The sequence below is a fragment of the Chionomys nivalis genome, chromosome 26 (assembly GCF_950005125.1).
Source record: "Chionomys nivalis chromosome 26, mChiNiv1.1, whole genome shotgun sequence".
NCBI lineage: Eukaryota > Metazoa > Chordata > Mammalia > Rodentia > Cricetidae > Chionomys > Chionomys nivalis.
In genome coordinates, this window is record NC_080111.1 from 16,020,363 (window position 1) to 16,042,455 (window position 22,093).

The following is a 22,093-nucleotide window of genomic DNA, read 5'->3' on the forward strand; positions in this document are numbered from 1 at the left end:
TCTTGAAGAACTGACTTCTAAGGAAATTTATCACAGATGCCAGATAATGTAATGACACTAGATTTTACTTTATAACAAAGATTTATGGTGTTTGTGTAATGTGATTATGGGTTTGTAGGACCAATGCAGATATGTAGAGACCAGAAGACAACTTTGTGTTTTTTGCTTTTGGTCCTTTTAATATGGTGATTAAGGTCAGTTTTCCACCCTTCCACACCATAGACCTTTTCCACTGAGCTATCTCACTGGTGCTCAGCTAATATCATATGTTTTATATATATGTGTGTGTGTGTGTTTATATACATATATATACTGTTATAATGTATGTTATTAATATATATAAGTTATATAACAGTATATATAATATATAATATATATAACAGTAAACTGTTGTCTTCTTTTCAGATTGTAAACTTAATTTCATATGAGGATAGAGGAACACAGGACAACTTGAATAATAAATCCTGTGCATAGGAAAATTTTATATGACCATATATTTTTTAAAATTTGTTTATACTGGAAGGTAAACATTTGTTTATAACACTTTCCCAGAACTACAATTGAAATCTAGAACATTGCCCCATTCATTAAAATTGTTTGCTGCTAAGCCTGATGCCCTGGGTTAGGGTTAGGTTTTAGGGTTTAGGGTTAGGATTGTTAGGGTTAGGGCATGGTGAGAGGGAGGGACTGAATGGGACTGAAAGAACAGAGGAGGGAGGGAGGGAGGGAGGGAGGGAGGGAGGGAGGGAGGGAGGGAGGGAGGGAAGGAGGAAGGGAGATGGCAGCGGCAGTTCGCTGCCATCTAAGTGTCCTTTCAAAGACATATTTCACCATGAACACTGCTTGCTTGCTTGCAGTTCTCTTTCTCCACCCCACTCCCCATGCCAGACTAAATACCAAGTCAGAGAAAATTAAAACAGTCATGGAATCGTTTTTTTAAAAAATCCCACTTGGATTTCATTTCCAGGAATAATATTGTCATAGTGATTTGTTGTGAACGTTTTCACGTAGGACAGAAAAAAAATGGGGAAACAAGCTCCACTGGGAGCAGAAGCCAGGAACTAACCCAGCACTGGGACACTGACAGACCAAGATTGAGCCAACGACCTGACTCAGAGTCCATGACCTCCACCAGAACCGGAGTGGTACTGAACCAGTTACCTAAGACACAGAGACAACAAACTCCACCAGGAGCGGAAGCCAGGAGCAAACCCAGCATCAGGATTGACCCAGTGATCAGATCCAGAGCCAACGATCTCCACCAGAACATATACAAGGGAGTAACAGCTGAGTGAGTGAGCCAGAGCCAGAGACTGTTGAGGGTCTGGATGTGAATCCAGAACCTTCAAGGGAGTAGACCTGAGCCAGGACCTCGGTGAGTCTGGGTGAGAGTCTAGGCCAGAGCCAGGACCTCTGTCAGCCTGGATGTGAGTGAACCTGGGTCCTCTGAGGGAATAGGTGGGACTTCAGAGAGAGTAGGCCTGAGCCAGATCCTTGGTGGGTCCAGGCATTGGTTTGGAACATCAAAGGGAATAAGTTTGTAAGGAGATCTTATCCTTTCCCCCTTGAGGGGGGGTGTCTATTTATGTTTTTCTTAGTGTTTTCCTTATTACTTAGCTTCTCTAGGGTCTTGGACTATAAACTCATTATCCTTTGCTTTACAGCTTGTATCTACCTATGAGTGAATACGTACCTGTAGGCAGAGGGTGCTTGTTGGTTTTCTGGATACCCAGCCCCAAATAATTACACAGAAACTATATTAATTACAGCACTTATTGGCCAATCACTTAGGCATATTGCTAGCTAGCTCATATATTTTATATTAGCCCATTTCTATTAATCTGTGTATCACCATGTAGTTGTGGCCTACTGGCAAATTTCCATCTGGTGTCTATCTCCTTCGGTGGCTACATGACTTCTCCCTGACTCTGCCTTCTTTCTCCTAGCATTCAATTTAGTTTTCACACCAGCTCTACTCTGCCCTGCCTGTAAGCCAAAGCAGCTTTATTAATTAATCAATGATTCACAGCACACAAAGAGGAATCAATCCCACATCATCTCTTCCCTTTTCTATATAAATTAAAAGGAAGGTTTTAATTTTAACATAATAAATTTACATAGGAAAAAAACAATAGGTATCAAGCAAGAATTACAGTTACAATATTTATATTTATTTTATCTTTTATCACAACTAAGGAAAACTATAACAATGTATTCTTCAAATCCATCAAAGAATCCAGAAGGATAAAATATTATCTAAGTAAACAGAAAGTACATTGAAAGAAACTTCCAAAACTCTACAATTGAGAGACATCTCACTGACTGGTCTCCAGGTTTCCTGTGGTCTCCCCTTTTCTCTCTTTCCCTCCCCATGCTCCCCTGGGGCCACCCAGGAGCATTGCATTAAACATGGGCAGCTTTTATTTGGTCTATTTGGTCTGATTGGAATTATTTGTGTCAGCAGAGAGGCTCATCTTAAGAAAAACTAACACTATGACTATTTTTCCACTTGTTACAGTTTAAGTTCATACAAGAATGAATTTCAACTATTTATTTGCAGAAAAACCAAGAGCCTTTACTCAGAATCACGAAGTTAATAGAATGCTCCCTTTCTTTACTGATAACAGCATGTCAATGTTTCCAAATGGTCTCCTCTAGCAGAGGTAGCATATCCTTTGTGTAGTATAAAGGTCACTTCACAAATTTTCATTTCTTCTCATGCTCACTTTTGCAGCCCTAACACACTTGAACTTTTCAATGATAAGGAGCATCTAATAATTGGATAAATTCAGGACAAAGTGTAAACTTTTTCATATTTTAGTAACATGGTATGATTCTTTTTTTTTTTTTTTTTTTGGTTTTTTGAGACAGGGTTTCTCTGTGGTTTTGGAGCCTGTCCTGGAACTAGCTCTTGTAGACCAGGCTGGTCTCGAACTCACAGAGATCCGCCTGCCTCTGCCTCCCAAGTGCTGGGATTAAAGGCATGCGCCACCACCGCCCGGCCATGGTATGATTCTGAACACAACTGCACACAAAGTACCACTACCCTTTCTTGTTTAGTGTGTGGGTGTGTGAGTATGTGTGTGCATGTGTTTGTGTGTGTAATATGTGTATATGCATAGCCATAGCACACATGTAAAGGTCAGAGAAATCTTGGGTGTCAGTTCTCACCTCCTACAGTTGCTTGCTGCAGCACTGTGAACCCTGGCTAGCTAGTCCACAACTTATAGGATTCTCCATCTCCACCTCACATCTTACTGTAGAAGCAGAGTTCACCCTAGTGTGAGCAGCTTTACATGGGTTCTGAGGATTCAAACTCAGGTAGGTCCTCACACGTGCACAGCAAGCACCTTACCTACCAAGCTTTCTTAGTTTTGAGTGACGTATTTCACTCCCTTTAACTTTCAAGTAGTTACAAAGTGAACACAAGGAAAACTCACCCTGGGTAAGGAGAGGGGTAATGATAGGCAGCTCATTCTTTTCTCAACAGGAAACTGCATCACTGTGGGGTATGTTGAAACACACCTTTACTCCCAGAACACAGATCTCTGTGAGCTCGAGGGAAGCCTATATGGTGAATTCCAGAACAGGCAGGGGTATGTAGACACCCATGGAGGCCCAAAAAATGTGAGTATATTTTAACCTTGACCAAAGGTCAGAGAGGTGGAACTTACCTCTGTTCCTTCAAGATTATTGTGTTTCTACTTCAAAGGTCCCACCTAGATTTAGGCCAGAGTTCTGCTCTCTCAAGGTTATTGTCAACAGGTGTGGCTAATAGTCAGATTTTGTATTTCAGAAATAGAGAAGTAAAAGTCTAAGGATCCAATTAAGGTTCCAGTTCCTTTAAGGAGATAACATTGGATTCCACCCAGGGAGTTTTTGTACGTTTGCCTACACAATGTTTCGGTCTAGGGTGTGAGCGTTACTTGTTTGGTCCTAACAACGGAATGTTTACTGTGAATGTAGCCTGCGACCTTCAACTGATCTGTTCATTTCTTTGCATCATGTTAATGCAGTTTTTTTTTTTTTAAATCTTACTCCTACCTTTTGGGGTCAGGGTTATTTTAAGCAATTGGCAATTAAATGCAGGTGATTTCAGTATTCACTGGAACTCTTTCCCAGTACTATTCTGTTTTTCTGTCTTGTTATTTTTGCATTTTTGTATTCTTTATTTATTATTGTATTCCTAAATTCCAATGCCCCTACCCTGGCAAATGGTAGTGGTATTTTTGTTGAGGCTGGTCCCCAACAGACACCCTGTCAAAAAATAAATAAAAAGAAAATCTCATCAATTCTCAGATATGAAGTGAGGAGTCCATCTGCTAGAATTACCATAGCCCTCAGCTCTGCACAACAGTTGGAAAATCGTATATATAGAATAGGGCAGTGGAAAGGCTGAGACAGTAAAAGTGCTTCCTGTGCAAGCCTAGGAACCAGAGCCTGACCTTGGGACTCTCATAAGGTGGAAAGAGATAACTGCTGACGTCAAGTTATGTCCACATACATGATGACACTCCCCTCCCCACACACAGTATACATATACACACAATCATAATTATAGATTAATATGACTTTAAATAAATAATAGCAGGCATGGTCATGCATGCTTAGAATCCCAGTACTTGAAGTGGGGGTGGCAGAAGGATCATGTTCAACCCTAGTCTGAGCTACAAAACAAGTCCAAATCTCTTCCTCTCTCACTCAATCTCTCTGAGAAAATAGAATACATCTTAAAGTATTTTCTTAAGATTACTTTCAGTGAAGTAAATGTCAATAATGTAGACTAGCTGCAGGCCTGAAATTAATTTTTTGAGATTTTATTTATTTTTAAGTGTATAAGCATTTGCCTAAATGTGTACCACATGCATGCAATACCCTCAGAGGCAAAAGAGGGCACTGTATCCCATGGGATGGAGTCACAGCCCGTTGTGAGCGACTGTTATGTGCTAGGCCCTGAATCCAGGTCCTCTGGAAGACCAGCTGAACAGCTGAGTCCGCAGCCAAACAATTTTAGGCTGAGATATTACAGCATTGAGAGTACTAAATAAAAGTCATCTTACTTAGTAATTAGGGAAGAAAACCAGAATAAAATTTTATAGGTGCAGAAATCTTCTAATTAAGCTCAATTTGTGTTAAAAACTATACTCTATGAGGATTTATTAATCAAGTTGGTGGAGGACTTGACTTGAATGAGCAAGGCTCAGAGTTTGATCTCTAGTCCTACACATAAAACATAGACCAAGCCGGGCAGTGGTGGCGCACGCCTTTAATCCCAGCACTCGGGAGGCAGAGGCAGGCGGATCTCTGTGAGTTCGAGACCAGCCTGGTCTATAAGAGCTAGTTCCAGGACAGGCTCCAAAGCTACAGAGAAACCCTGTCTCAAAAAAAAAAAAAAAAAAAAAAAAAAAAAAAAAAAAAAACCATAGACCAAATGTTAAGAGGAAAAACAAAATCTAAAATTTTTGTCTCCAGTCAGGGAGATGGCTCAGCTGGCAAAGGGCTTGTTGGACAACTATAAAGACCTGAGTTTAAATTCTTACACATAAAAAACTGGGCACAGTCACACATGTCTGTAACCCCAGCACTGGGAAAAGCTCACTGGCCAGTCAGTCTAGCTGAATCAATGAGCTCCAGGTTCACCGAGACCTTGTCTCAAAAAATAAGGTGGGAAGCAATTGAGGAAGGCACTCAACATCAACTCTGCCCTCCAGTGCACACACTCACGTACACACCTACACACACACACACACACACAGAATTTGTATCTCGTCAGCTACAAAATTATCACCACAGGCAAATGACTAAAGCAGTTACTGAATCCTAAAGTGTTTCAACCAGAGGAAAAATACTGCCATTATTACAAGAAATAGAATCAGGAAGGGCTGAGGAGTTGCTTAGTGGTAAAGAGTAAAGTATTTGCCATTAACAAGTCAGCATAAACAGTTAACTCACTAACAAATCAGTATAAAGAGTTCACTTCCTAGAGCCCATGTAAAACCTGACATGATGGTTTACACTTGTAATGCCTGTCTAGGGGAGGCAGAGACAGAAGAACCCTGGGCCTGCCCAAAGTCCCAGTGAGAGACCCTGTCTCCAAAACAAGGTGGACATCTTGGGGAACAATACCCAAGGTTGACCTCTGACCTCCACAGGCATGCACACACACCTATATATCCCACACATGAACAAATACACACGCACCTGCTCATGAACACACACACAAATACAACAAATACTTTAATTGAAAGGACATGAGAATTGAAAATTAGGAACAACTATAGCTTAACCACCATCTCATAAACTGTTGTGTTGTTGGTTTGGGGGTGGTGTGGTTTGCTTTGTTTCGTTTTTCTCTGGTGAGACAAAATCTATGTTGCCCAGGCAAGTCTTAAATACACAGCGATCCTCCTGAAATTATAGGTGTCTTCTACCACTCCCAACTCACTGTGCATTTCTCATATAAACATAGTAAAATCCCAAACTGGATACAGGAACCTCAATTATCAACATACATTCGTAACTTAGTATTTCTACAATGTACTGGGTATGTTCGGCTTTCTACAATAGTTCCCCTTGATTAGCAAAGTGGAGGTCAGTTATGGCTGGCCTTTGCTCTCACACTGTCTTCAGATGTCTGCATGCCTATCTGTAATTCTAATTTGTAATTACTCTGCTTCTCATAGCTGAGTTTTCTGTTCTGTTTTCTTAGGAGCAGGAGGACGGAGGAAGCATGTTCATTGCTTTGGTGATATCATAACTCAAGATAATAAATGATTCTACCAAGTTTTCATTTGTCCAGTTTCGTTAATTCAGAACTTTTAGCAGACAACTTCAATCCAACTGTTTTCTTTGTTAAATAGCCCTTTTCTTAAAGATTCATTATTTTCCAGTGTTAGGCCAGTTTGTCCTCAAATTGAGCAAAATCTCAACATCTTGCTGAGCCAGTTTGTAAATTCCAACTTCATTTAAGGCTGCTGTAGCAGGAACATGCTCGGAAGCTGACTGCAGGACATCTTTCAGGAGTAATGCAGAACCAATGTTCAAATTCAGAACAATGCAGGCTTCTTTTACACTGTTTAGGAAGACAAAAAAGAAGGGAAGGACAGATTCTCTATTGCACCATCCTTGGGATGACAATCACCACTGGAGAATCTACACGGCCATTTCGACTACCTGTGGACTTACTACTTAGTTCTTTAAATATGCTGGGACTACACAAAGTGTACAGGGTTAACAGATCATTAGTTTGTCTTAGTAAACTGATGTTAACAGATTATTAAATATAGCAATGATCTTAGGTAGAATTAGGACATAGGGGAAAAGAGAAAAGGAATAAAAATGAACATGCCGAAAAGCAAAACAGGTTGGAGATGTTGGCACTTTTAATGCCAGCGCACAGGAAAACAAAGTGGAAGTCTCTCTACTTCTACTATGACAGTCTGGTCTACCCAAGGCTACACGGAGAGACTTTGTTTCAGAAAACCAAAACCACAACAGAAATAGAAAGGCTGGTAAAATGGTTCATGGGTAAAGTGCCTGCTGGCAAGCTTTGTGACTAGAGTTCAATTCTTGGGTTTTGCATGGTAGGAGAGAACTATTTCCCACAAGTTGCCATCTGACCTCCACACAAGAATATGGAATTTAAAAATTTAAATAATAATAAAAATCAGCTGAGCAGTGGTGGTGCACGCCTTTAATCCCAGCACTCGGGAGGCAGAGACAGGCGGATCTCTGTGAGTTCGAGACCAGCCTGGTCTACAAGAGCTAGTTCCAGGACAGGCTCCAAAACCACAGAGAAACCCTGTCTCGAAAAACCAAAAAAAACTAAAAAATTTAAAAAAAAAATAAAAAAATAAATAAAAATCAGCTGAGCAGTGGTAGTGCATGCCTTTAATCCCAGCACTCAGGAGGCAGAGGCAGGAGGATCTCTGTGACTTCGAGGTCAGCCTGGTCTACAAAGTTAGTTTTAGGGCATACAAGGTTATACAAAGAAACCTTGTCTTGACAAACACAGTATGTACTCACTCATAAGTGGGTATTAGAGGTAAAGCAAAGAATAACCAGCCTATAGTCCATGACCCCAGAGAGCCTAGGTAACAAGGAGAAGCCTGAGAGACACAAATGGATCCCCCTAGGAATGGGAAATAGACAAAATCTCCTAGAAAATTGGGAGCATGGGGGGAGGGGAACAGGAAAGGAAGAGGACAGGAGAAGGGGAGGGAGGAGGAGAACTTGAGGGAATGGGATGGCCAAGATGTGGGAAGGACAGAGAGGGAAAGCAAGGAAAGCGCTCTCTTGATTGAAGGAGCCATTACAGGGCTGGTGTGAATCCTGACACCAGGAAAATTCCCAGGATTCCATAAGGATGACCCCAGCTAAGACCCTCAGCAATAGTGGAGAGGGTGCCTGAACTGGCCTTCCCCTGTAATCAGATTGACTGTCATCATTGAACCTTCATCCAGCAACTGATGGAAGCAGATGCAGAGATCCATAGCTAAGTACTGGGCTTAGTTCCTAGAGTACAGTCATAGAGAGGGAGGAGTCAAAGAGATCAAGACCATGATGGGGATGCCAACAGAACACCTGACCCAAGCTAGCGAAGCTCACTGGCTCTGTACTGATGGGGGGGCCTGCATAAGACCAAACTAGGCGCTCTGAATGTGGCTTGAGAAGTCTACGGGGCCACTGGCAGTGGGACCAGGATTTATCCCTAGTGTTTGAAAGGGTTTTTTTGGAGCCCATTCTTTTTGGAGGGATACCTTGCTCAGCACAGATATAGGGCAAGAACCTTGGTCCTGCCTCAGAGTGATGTGCCAGGCTTTGCTGATTCCCATGAGAAGCCTTACCCTCTCTAAGGAGTGAAGGGGGCGGTGGGGAGAGGATGTAGAAAGAGTGGGAGGAGGGGAGGAGTGGGAACTGGAATAGCTGAGGAAAATGAGAAAAGATTGTTTAAAAAATTAAAACAAAAAAGAAACCCTGTCTTGAAAAAAACATAATAAAAATAATAATAATAAACAAACAGGCACTGGATATTTACTGTACTAGGTAGAGTGCTTACCTAGAACGAATGAAGTGTGGGAGAGAACTTGGGGGTGTGGAGGGTGCGTACCTGCATTCACAACACTCAGAAGAGGGAGAAAGGAGGACCAGAAGCTAAGGGGCATCCTCTGCTACTACATACTAATTCATGGCCAGCCTGGAATACCTGCAACCCCACTTCAAAAAAAGAAAAGCAAACCAGAAGCAACCATAGCTTCCTGAAATAAACAAGCATAAGCTTTTATATTTTAAAGGAATGTTTCCAAATTGCACAAACCCTATACGTAATGTAAATTTTAAATCAAGAAAATTTTTACTAGATTCTTAGTAATTGTTCTCATGTGTTAACTATACTTAGAACTAAAACTAATATTAAATTTATAAGAAAACTCATTTTCCTCTGGTCTAGGCTACTGTTAGGGACTAAACCTAGCTGTGATTTCTTATTTTCTGCAGGTGGTAGATTTATATCTGAATTCATTTTCTGTTTACTCTCCCAGTAATAAGCAAAGAGCAGTGAACTAGATGCTAGGTAGCAAGTACAACATGTAATTTCTGAGGATGTGGATCACACGCATTATTTTGGTTTCCCTATTGTGTTTTGAAAACAAAATAGATACCCAATGGATGTTTTAAGGTTTTAATTTATTTTTTATATATTTCTTAAATTTTAGGTGCCTGCTCTGCCTGTACATGTCTATGCACCTTGTATGTGCCTGGTGCCTGTGGAGGCCAGAAGAGTGTGTCAGAACTGGAACCATGGACAGCTGTAAGCCACTATGTAAGTGCTGAGAGCCAAACCCCAGTGTTCTACAAGAGCGTCACGTGCTCTTAACTTATGAGCTATCTCTCCAGCTCCAGATTTTAATTGATATTACTGCAACCAATATCAATGAAACTCTGTTAAAAAAGAAGCCAACTCTTTAACAAGTGGATACACCAATATTTACAGTTAGACATCAGGCTTACTGTTTAAAGTAGTTTTCTGGTCTCTTGCAATAGTGAGAAAACAAAGGGAAAAGATTCCGTGTCATATCGAACTGCAACTGGGCTGCTCCTCCTTCGTTGAAATGATTAGCAAGGATTATCTGAAACAAAGAGCAATACATATAACAGCAGCTTTCGTCAGCACAGCCAGTCCCCAGCACCCACTGGCTTACCTCTTGATAGATGTATGTATCCAGCTTCTCTACAAGTATCTGCCAGAAAATCCGGAATAATGAGAAGCAAAGCTGCTGCTCCAGCTGAAGCAGATGATCCCGCAAGGTCAGCAAGAGTGGGCAGGCTGAGCTGGACAGGGACATCACTGCCTGTTCAGACTGAGACGGCAGGGACAACCATCTAAAAGAACAAATAACCTTCACCAGAAGGACGTTTATCACTCCGTATCCTTAAGGTTTCAACAAATCATTTTAAATTCAAGATGTACTGTTTGGGGGGAATTATAGAGTTAAAAAAAGTAATGTCTGATATTAAAGGCCCTCCCAGAAATAAATGTATCTACTTATATTTTAACTTTTAATTATTTAATATTTGCTTGAAAATACCCTAAATTCAATTGTTGTAAGCTAAAAATTAAAGCTTATCTTTAGAATTAAAAAGATTCCAGTTAATCTTATGTTCTGATTTTAGCAAACAAACTAATACTACTTCCAAACTGATGACAGTTCTCTGTGAGCAGGCACCATACTAGGGCTTACAGGCAGGAGAATAAATTGTGAGACACACACACAGGGCATGGACTACAGGGCACTTTACTCTGTAACCCGAGCTAGTCAACCAGATTATATCCCTTCTCTGTGAAATCCACATTATCACTTGTTTATTTCTGAGTAAATTTCAAAAGAATAGATTTTAGAAAGATTTACATCAAAACCAAAGTTTGGACCTACCATATACAAAACCCCAAGTTCAATCTCCAAATATGGGAGCAGGGGTTCTACAAAAGCTATGAACCATGGTATCCATGCCACCTTCGACTCTGACTAGCTTGTGTAAGAGTGACTGACACAGGACATACCTTTCCTTCTTATACAACTTTGCAGCATCTTTCACTTCTCTAAAAACATGGTCCACTTGGCGAGTCAACATATCAAGCTTTAAACGCTCCAAGAGATTAATCATGTCATCAAAGACAGAGCTCTCCATGGAGGCCAGCTGTCCCAGCTGCAGCTTACTGAGGGCGTTATTCTCTGCAAAGACCTCCAGTGATGCCTGCTGAAGCTGCAGAAAGAACTGAAAGCACGCATCTATTAGGATACGTATTACCACGTGCTGGGCATCCTGAGATAGAATTCTACATCATACAATTTCCTTATTTAAGGTAGCAGTCCAGCTCCAGAGAGATGGCTTCATCGGAAAGTCACTTGCTGCCAAGCCTGATGTCCTGAGTTCAAGATGGAAGCACTTTTCACAGAAAAATGGGCACACTATTGTTCCCAGCAACATCATGCATAATAGATACAAAATGGAAACAATCCAAACATCCAGCAGCTAGAGAATACATAAAATGTAGTATGTCTTTGCCTGTCTGGAAGAGTGGGACTGCTGGATTTATAATTCCATCTTTCACCACCTGCCGTATACAGAGGGTTAAAGCTCTCTACGTGCACACTGGGAGAGTTTTGTGCAGGTTTGTTGTTTGGGTTTTGTTTTGTTTTTGGCATATGTGAGAGTTTTGTTTGTTTTCTTTTTTGTACTAAGACTGGAATTTGCTATGTAGTTCAGGCTGGTCTCAAAATAGTAGTCTAGTGTATCTTCAAACTCATAATCACCTGCCTCAGCCTCCTAAGCTTTGGTCAAAAGTGTTACTGTGGTACTTGTAGTCTTAGCTGCCTCAAAACTCTCTGTGCAGATGAAGCCGGCCTTTAAGGTGTGGTCCCCATTGCTAAGATGAAAGGGGTGTGACTCCCCTGACAGTGGAGGCTTTTATTTGTAAATTTGTATTCCTGGTCGTGATCATGCTCCAAATACTCAAGTTTTTTTTAAAAAACAAACTGAACGTTGGGCCGGGCGGTAGTGGCGCACGCCTTTAATCCCAGCACTCGGGAGGCAGAGGCAGGAGGATCTCTGTGAGTTCGAGACCAGCCTGGTCTACAAGAGCTACTTCCAGGACAGGCTCCAAAAACCACAGAGAAACCCTGTCACGAAAAAAAAAAAAAAAAAAAAAACTGAACGTTGTCATAAACCTGGAATTATAACAGTCAGAGAACTAAAATGTCATTTTTTTTTCACTACTAGCCCAAGAGCCTCCTAGGCCACATGTCCAAAGTCTGAAACCAGAGATGAACTGTGGAGAAGGCATGCCTAATGTAATGAGCACATTTACACAAATCCTTCACTTACCCCTCCCCAACTCCCACACTTAGGACAGTTGGAACTGGATTTCTGTCAACTACAACTGAAAGGAAATTTCTGATTGCTTGAATATTTCAGGCTTGGCATAACCCAACAACAGATGGTTATCAACAGACAATCAGAAACAAATGGAAGGCGAACTGTCATTTTCTTTTTCTGGTTATGGAACTATACAACACAAAAACTTTGATGACATTTACTTAAAGCATTTAAAGTCTGAAGCACTGTGAAGATAATTGAAGGACTTATGATGGGAAGATAAAATCAGCACCATAAAATCCAGAATCCATTCATACTTAATAGTCAACTCTTAAATTTTGTTCTTTCTCTTGCTCCGGGAAACAATATTTTAATTTTCTTTAGGTAAAGATGGTAGCTGTGATGTTCTACAAAGAATTTCATTGATACTAAAAATCTGTTCCTGAGTGAGTGTTTCACTGGATCATCTAGCATAAGAATGACAATTTGTTTCATGCTCTGAAAAGTCTTAGCAGCAAGTGGATCAGTGTGGGAGCTGGATATGAAGTGTTGACTGGAAGTAGAACAGGGCACAGAAGCGCAAAATGAACAGATAATGCTGATTGACTTTATAAAAATAAATGCATAATCACTGCACTCTGCATTATATTCATTTCCTTGCTCCAGCAAATGACATCATGTACATATATTTTAGTTAACTCTGTGTGTGTGTGTGTGTGTGTGTGTGTGTGTGTGTGTGTGTGTGTGTGTGTGATGGTGCTTGAAACTGAACCAACAGTCTTATACATGCTGGGCAAGTACTCACTAAACTACATTCCCGTCCTTCAGTTAACTTGTTTTTGTTCTTGGTGGAGCTGGAGATTGAACCTAGAGCTTTGTGTGTTACTAGAAAAGAACCCTACCAACTGAGCTACGTTCTCAACACTATGTAAAAACTTCTACTTTATTTTACTTTGTGCAAAAGATTGAATCTAGGGCTTCATTTTTACTAAGCAAGGACTCTGCCACTGAAAGAAATTCCAACCTCAACTTTATAATTTTTAATTCCCCTCTACATACTGTATTTTTAAAATATACACACACTATATTTTTAATTTAGGGGGGTTTGTCTACTTTGCTTTTATGATAATATATAACAGTTTATATTTATAATGTACCTATCTGTTCATCATAGTTTTTAGACTTTAATGTATATTTTGCTATCATATGCTTATCTAAGGTCCTTATGAATGGTTTCTGTCATGAAATGCACTGTATGAAGCATACATCATAAAGCCAAATACATAGCTGTACCTTCATAAATGTTCTTAAAACACCAAATCCTAGCTGGACAGCACTCTTGCCTAAGAAGTTAGCCCAGAAGGCCCTCTGAAATCACTTTAGTACTGTATCTAAAATATCTAAAGAAATTAACCAATATTGAGTCTATATATAAAGGCTTTCTTTTTTGAGGCAGGATTTCATGTACCTTAGGCTGACCTTGAACTTCCTGTGTAGCTGAGGATAACCTAGAACTTCTGATCTTCCTCCACCTCCCATGGGATCGCAGACTTCTCCAAATGCCCAGTTTATGCTGTGTGGGATCAAACCCAGGACTTACACATGGGGGTAATGATTCCACCAACTGAGTCACAGCCCCAATCTCTAAAGGCATATTCGAATGGAAGTACATAGCAGAAAATCTGGTTACCTTCACTTAGCTAATAGTTAATATATGTTGTTCAGATTAATAACAAGATTAAAACTTAAATCTATGAACATATACCATAGTGATTTGAATAAGTATGACCCCTATAAGCTCATATATTTGAATGTTTAGACCAGGGAGCAGAACTGTTTGAAAGGATTAGAATAATTAGGAGGTGTAGCTTTCTCGGAGTAGGTGTGGCCTTGTTGGAGAAGGTGGGCTCTGAGATTTCAAAAGTCCATGCTAGGCCCAATGTCTGTCTGGTCTGTCTGGTGTCTCTCTCTCTCCCTCCTTCCTTCCTTCCTTCCTTCCTTCCTTCCTTCCTTCCTTCCTTCCTTCCTTCCTTCCCTCCCTCCCTCCCTCCCTCCCTCCCTCCCTCCCTCCCTCCCTCCCTCCCTCCCCCCTTCCCTCCTTTCCTTCCTCTCCCTCACCTCTCTCCTCGCCTCCTCTCCCCTCTCCTCTCCTCTCCTCTCTGCCTGTGAATCAAGATGTAGCTCTCAGTTACTGCTCCAGTGCTGGCCTGCATGCTGCCATGATAATGGACTAAACTTCTGAAACTGTAAGCAAACCCCCAATTAAATGCTTTCTCTTATAAGATTTGCACTGGTCGTGGGGTCTCTTCACAGCAATAGAACAGCAACTAAGACACATACAATCTTCAAGGAGAGGGCAAGAATAGGTAGGACCCTTGAAGGATTGAAGTGCTTACTAGGCCCAAGTTTAGGTGTTTAGATTGCTGTTGATTTTGGGTTTTGTGACAGTGAAGGGAAGCCTGGAACTCATGGCAACCCCCCCATCTCAGCCCCTTGAGTGCTGCGGTTACAGCCATAGACCTCCTAGTCACACTTACTTTAAAGTACACTTTGCAGTGTATTTTGCAGTGTACTTCTTTTCAATGTGGTAAATGTGGTATGTGGTTGTTTTTGTTTTTTCTTAAGTAGTTCTTGGGCTGGGGAAGTGGATCAGTGGGTAAAGCAAAGCCCCTGCTACTCAAACACAAAGACTTCTGGTAGCCAAGTAAACACTGACGTGATGGTGTGCACCTGTAACTGTAACACCAAAAGACTGCCTCAAAAAGTAAGATGGAAATGAAGAAAAGAAAAAAAGACATCAACCTCTGGTCTACACACACACACACACACACACTCTCTCTCTCTCACACACACTTTCTTTTACAGATACATACTAAATATTAATAATTAAATATAATATCTGAGGTAAATTTAGAATAATCAAGTTGGTTGGGGCAGGGAGAAGTGATAACAATACAAAGGTGGGGGGGCTGGAGAGATGGCTCAGAGGTTAAGAGCATTGCCTGCTCTTCCAAAGGTCCTGAGTTCAATTCCCAGCAACCACATGGTGGCTCACAACCATCTGTAATGAGGTCTGGTGCCCTCTTCTGGCCTGATGGCATACACACAGAATATTGTATACATAATAAATAATATTTAAAAAAAAAAAAACAATACAAAGAGGGTGTGAGAAGCACAGCAAAGGTCTGGAATTAAGAGCACTCACTGCTCTTTCAGAGGATCCAGGTTCAGTGGCCAACACCAACATGGTGACTTACAATCCTCTGTAACTCCAGTATGGGGGGAATCTTCTAGCCTCTGTGGGCACTGCACATAGGTGGTTTACATACTTACATGCAGGCAAAACACTCAGACACATACCATTAAAAGAAAACCTTTAAAAAAAACAGTAAGAGTGACAGATACATAATGCACCCACCGGATGGGCCTGTGGACAAGTCTGTAATGCATTTTCTTAATCACTGACACAGGCAGTTCCTGGGTGCAGACTGAGCAAGCGATGGCGAGCAATCTAATAAGCAACACTCCTCCATGACTTCTGCACCAGCTCCTGTCTCCATGTTCCTGCCCTGACTCCCTGGATGGCGGATGACAAGCTGCCTTTGGCCACAGTCTTTTATCACAGCATTAGGAACCATAACTAAGAAATCTTGTTTTGAAGATATTCAAAAGAGTCAAGCCCTGGACTTTTTTTTTTTTTTTGCAGTGTTGGGAAATGAAAACAGAACTTTCCACCATGTTCTGCCACTGAACTATACCACCAATTTAAATGTATTGGTTTGGGGATCATTATAAAATATTGACTTTTCAGCCAGGCGGTGGTGGCGCACGCCTTTAATCCCAGCACTCGGGAGGCAGAGGCAGGTGGATCTCTGGGAGTTCGAGGCCAGCCTGGTATACAAGAGCTAGTTCCGGGACAGGCACCAAAGCTACAGAGAGACCGTGTCTCAAAAAACCAAAAAAAAAAAAAAAAAAAAAAAAAAATATTGACTTTTCTGTGCTAGCATTTAGCAGATTATTATTTTCAGAGTACAAAGTTGGAAGAAAAAATGGTTCGTGCTATATAGTTATTTATGGAAGTCTGTGTGTCTATCTTCATTTTCTTTCTTTCCTTCCTTTTGTTTATTTCTGAAAGAAGTAACTCAGGCTGGCCTAGAACTCACTATATTATCAAAAATGACCTTGAGGGTCCTGATCCATATTCCCAAGTGCTGGGATTACAGGCTAACCTACCATGTCTGCCTGTTTTCTTCTTTTTATCTTTTCTTTCTCTCAGTTTATGGTCCTAGGGATCAAACTCAAGATCTTGCTCAAGTTTGGTGGGCTCATATGCTCCAACTGAGCTATACCTCTAGCCCTCTTATGAGTAAAGTTATTAAATAATTAGTATTATTTAACTGTTTTAGATTTGATTGAGAAAAATCTTTACTCACATCTCCTAAATTTGGCATCATTATGCTTTTTGTCGAACACAATTTTTTTTTTGGTTTCCGAGACAGGGTTTCTCCATAGCTTTTTGGTTCCTGTCCTGGAACTAGCTCTTGTAGACCAGGCTGGTCTCGAACTCACAGAGATCCACCTGCCTCTGCCTCCCGAGTGCTGGGATTAAAGGCGTGCGCCACCACCGCCTGGCTGTCGAACACAATTTTTTTGCTTGTAACAGAGTCAACATTTCAAAGGTTAAAGAAGATCAAGGTACAATATATTATTTATATAAACATAAAAGCATATTAACTCACAACATTGTCAGCCCAATCTGCCAGCACCGTTGAGATGTAGTTCACAGCATTAAGAATTGCACAGTACCGGAAGTCAAGTGAAGCTCTGGTCTCTTCTTTCATGACCTGCGTTAATCGTATCCTAAAATCATCGACTAGATCTTTCTGTAATTCCAGGAACTGTAGCTTTCGGGAAGCTGTGGGAAGATTTTTATACCTGTCTGTGGAGAAAATTAACAAAACACATGATGGGGTTTGGCACTGTCATGACAGTTTTCCCTAAAATTCAACCCTATTGCCTTTATGAAAAAATCTCAAATGACCATTCCTAAATGCTTAAAGATTACAAGGGTATAACGTGTTAGGGCTCATCCAACAGTATACTTAAAAATACTTAAAATCTATATCTGTGTGTTTTACTACATATAAATCATTTCTCATTTACAAAAAAGAAATTATGGGTTTTTTTTTGTTTGTTTGTTTGGTTTTTTTTTTTTGAGACAGAGTTTCTCTGTAGTTTTGAAGCCTGTTCTGAAACTAGCTCTTGTAGACCAAGGTGGCCTCGAACTCACAGAGATCCGCCTGCCTCTGCCTTCCGAATGCTGGGATTAAAGGTGTGTGCCACCACCAATCAGCACATATTATGTTTAAAAATAACTGCTCCTTAAGTTAGTAGCTCTGGTGAGCAGGACTTGAGACAGGGTTCATGTAGCCCAGGCTGGTCTCAAATTCCCTACGTGGCTAAGGATGACTGAATCCCTGATCCTTTTAGCCTCAAACTCTAAAATCCTGGTATTTCGGATTAAAGGTATGTACCATCATATCTGGCTATCCTTTTCTTTTTCCAACGTAATATTTATTGATTGTTTGGGAATTTCACACAATGCAACCAAGGTCCACTTCCACCACCTTTGTAACCACCCCCCCAAAAAAAGAAGGAAAAATAAAAATACACAAGTCCAATTTGTGTTGCTCAAATACTCACTGGAGCATGGTCAAACTCGCAGTGGTCAGCCCCTTAAAGAAAATCCAGTCCTTCCTACCAGAAGTCCTACTCCTGCCAGAAGTCATCAATTGTGGAAAAAAAATACTTCAGCATCCTTATCAGAATTTTTAAGGCTCTTTGATGGCTGTTATTTTGTTGGGGATAGGGTAGGGTGTGGTAGGTGCTTTCATATGCCTTCTATGACTCTCAACTGTGTGTCTGCCAGCATTGATTCCACTCCAAAAGCAGCTTCCTTGTCCTTTACAGTCAGTGGGAGCATGGACCATGGACATCAACATGGCCTCAGCCCACTTATATCAACAGGCACAGGTCACTTCCATCAACACGGCCCCCAGCAGCTACATGGTCCACAGACATTAACATGGCTCCCAGCTGCAGCAGGACCACAGACCCCAACTTGACTCTCAGGTTGGCAGTACAGGCCACACACATCAACATAAAACACAGGTCTCCAGTGGCAACTAGGACCACAGACACTAACATGGCCTCTGCGTTAGCACAGACTATGGACATACATCTGGCCTACCATGGTAGCATGGATCTCAGTCATCAACATGGCCTCCACTGGCAGCCCAGTCCACTGATTTATACATGAACCTTAGGCTTCAATACAGCATGGGACCACAGCAAGAACCACAGATACCAACATAGCCTCTGGGGGCAGGATGGACCATGAAGATCTTAAATGGTATTCCAACCCAGAAAATGAATCATTCTTTACCTCCAACATCCTGTTGTTGCTCAGAGCTAGAGGGATCTTGTGGCTGGGCAGCATGTTTGGGGGCTGAGTCTGAGCAAGCTCCAGGCTGCTGCACATCACCCCACCAGTCCTACCTGGCAATGGCAACATGTTCAACTGCGTCTTTCTGTCACATCTGTCATCACCATGACGCCTCTAGTTCCATCTCTCTCCAACATACACACACACACACACACACACACACACACACACACACACACACTGCTCCATTCCTCCATCTTTCCCATCTCTCCATCTCATATCCATTGATAATAGTGGCATTGGAAACTGCAGTGTGTCACACAATATATATATATATATTGCCCCAATAGTGCAAATACTCATTCCATTGAGTCACTAATCTGCTTCAAGATTTCTGGTTTCTGACATACCATAAATACTGGACCACTGCCAGAAACTCATCTTGGATATCCTGCTGTTGCCCAGAGTCAGGGTGATCTTGCATCCCACCCAAGGCTCACCAAGCTTGACCTTTGTGCCTGTAGCCTGCAAGCAGTACTACTGCCCTGTGCTCTCCCAGCAGCCACAGCAGCTCCATGCTGGGAGCATGGGCCAAGAACAGGCTCCTACATGAGCTCCAGTAGCTCATAGATGGAAGAGATGTTCAGGTGGACCCACTCAAAGTGCTGGATCTGGGCCCAGATGGCAGCCAAGTTGGGCAGCCCAGGCCTCTTCCCTTATCTTTAAGTGTTTCACATTTTTCCTATAGTCAAAATAGGTAATTATTGATTGGGTCGGAATGAAACTTCTTCAGATTATCATAAAGCTCAAGATATGGATGCTACAAGATCTGAGTGAACTGGTAGCATGGGGACCTTGGAGGGTTTAAGAGGGGAGGAGAGAGGCAGGAAGGGGAGCAGAGAAAAATGTAGAGCTCAATAAAAATCAATTAAAAAAATGCTAAATAAATAAATAATAAATGGATTGCTGTCTTAGTTAGGGTTTTTACTGTTGTAAAGAAACACCATGCCCATTCCTATTAATTAAAACATGTAATTGGGGCTCCCTTACAGTTTATCACCATGGTGGGGGGCATGGTGGCATGCAGGCAGACGTGGTGCTGGAGTAGTTGAAAGTGCTACATCTTGCAGGCAACAGGAAGTTGACCGAGACACTGGGAGGTATCCCAAGCATAGGAAACCTCACAACCCACCCCCACAGTAACACACTTGCTCCAGAAAGACCATACCACACCAAACTCCAACGAAGTCACACCTCCTAAAAGTGCCACTTCCTTTAAGGGTCATTTCTTTCAAACTACCACATTCCACTCTCTGGCCCCCAAAGGCTTGTAGCTGTATTATAATGCAAAAATGTATTTAATATAACTTCCTAAGTCCCCATAGCCTATAACAGTCTCAAATTTGTTTCAAAGTCCAAAATCATGGCAATCTCTTAACTGTAATCCCTTATAAAATTAAAATCAAAAAGCAGATCACATACTTCCAACACATAATGGCACAGGATATATATTACATTCCAAAGCACAGGGAAGGGAGCATATCAAGGAAACACTGGACCAAAGCAAGACCAAAAACCAGCTGGGCAGACTCCAAACTCTGCATCTCCATGTCTGATGTCAAAATGCTCTTCAGATCTCCAACTCTGTTCAGCTTATTGTGGGCTGTTTCTACTCCCTGTTAGTAGCTCTACTCAGCAGGTGAAGGAGCAGAACAAACAGAAGAACTCCATTTTAGACAGCACCTAACTAGGGGTGGGGGTTAATGCAGCCCAGCAAAAGTTATACGCATTCCCAAGAAGCTGTACCAGCCCTGGTCAGAGTGACCCACCAAAGTGTCCAAACAACAGTTGTTTACTGCTTGCTTTAAATGTCCTTGTGGGTATCTGATTGACTGCTGTTTTGAAATTCTTGTCTGTTGACAGTCATTTTGAAATTCCCCTATACCCTAACCAATTTGAGTTAGCTTGTATTCGATAAAATCTAGTATGTTTGCGTCAGGCACCAGCTCTGTGGTGGTTCCGTTTGGGGGCTGCATGTGACAAAGGCACAGCACAGGTATCCACAACTCTGCCATCTCCAAGGAAATGTAGGCTTCAACTTCACAGCTTCACACAATGACCTCTCTACTAGGCCTGCATTCAAGAACACCCCTGTCACATGTCAGGGGCTTTCTTTAGGCTCAGAGGTAAATTCCATAACCCATTTCTTCTATCCTTAACTCTAAACCCATAACCATGTGGCTAAAGCTACCAAGTTCTGCTGCTTACTGAGGCTAGAACATGGCCCCCTTGTTCAGTTTCATCTTCAACAGCTTTCTGTCCTACACTGTAGAAGCTTAGCTATCCTGAAACTTGCTCTGTAGACCAGGCTGGCCTTAAACTCAAGAGATCCACCAGCCTCTGCCTTCCCAGTGCTGGGAGTGAAGGTGTGCACCACCACACCTGGCTATAAGCTTTTCTTTAGTTCATTTTCACAAATTGGAAACTTAGCCAAATTGGGTGGGATTTTGCCCTGAGGCTACCACTCCCTATGTTCCATTTCTTAATCATTTTATCTCCTTGAACAATTCTAAAACTAATTTATTATTCTACTCTCTTCTTCAGTGCCAAGAAAGTTTAGGTTTGCACTGGACATGGCAGTGTGTTCCTAGTCTCATCTACCTGGAAAGTCAAGGCAGAAAGATCATCTGAGAAGAGGAGCTCAAGTCAGCCTAGGCAATACAGTAAGACTCTACCTCTTAAAAATATAATAAATGGGGGCAGAAAGAACAATGGCTGTTCCCAGCTTACAACCATATACAATTCCCACTCTAGAGAATCCAGTGCTCTCTTCTGAGCTACACAGGCACTCAGCACGCATGTGGTACACATAAAGCTAAAGAATTTAAGTAAAATAAAAGGAGTCAGAGAGATGCTCGCCAGATAAGAGTACTTGCTTACAGAGGACACAAGTTTGGTTCTCAGCCCTCCATGGCAGCTCACAACCATCTGTAACTCCAATTTCAGGGGATCCAACATTTCCTTCTGGCCTCTATAGATGCTAAACATACACATGGTACACATATGTTCATGCAGGTATAAACTCATACAAATCAAGTCTTTAAAATAATAGTAATAAAATGAAATCTGAAGACTTGTAAAAAGAATGACAATGAATTTTTTAAATTTTTTTTTGTTGGTTTTTTGTTTGTTTTTTGTTTTTCGAGACAGGATTTCTCTGTGTTGCCCCTTAACTGTCCTAGAACTCACTCTGTAGACCAGGCTGACTTAGAA

At 41.5% G+C, this 22,093-nt stretch overlaps 1 protein-coding gene across 1 annotated transcript in view; it reads right to left on the reverse strand.

Annotated features, from left to right (window-relative positions):
* Positions 1-5,427: 5,427 nt before the first annotated feature.
* The window catches only part of Rint1 (RAD50 interactor 1), a 39,205-nt gene continuing 22,539 nt past the window's right edge, over positions 5,428-22,093 (reverse strand). Inside the window, exons 11-15 of the mRNA XM_057758820.1 lie at positions 17,115-17,314; positions 11,060-11,274; positions 10,200-10,380; positions 10,009-10,127; positions 5,428-7,072 (exon numbers count right to left, since the gene is read on the reverse strand). Coding sequence (XP_057614803.1) covers positions 6,880-7,072; positions 10,009-10,127; positions 10,200-10,380; positions 11,060-11,274; positions 17,115-17,314 — 908 coding nt within the window. The 3' untranslated portion in view covers positions 5,428-6,879. The remainder of the gene's footprint in view (positions 7,073-10,008; positions 10,128-10,199; positions 10,381-11,059; positions 11,275-17,114; positions 17,315-22,093) is intronic.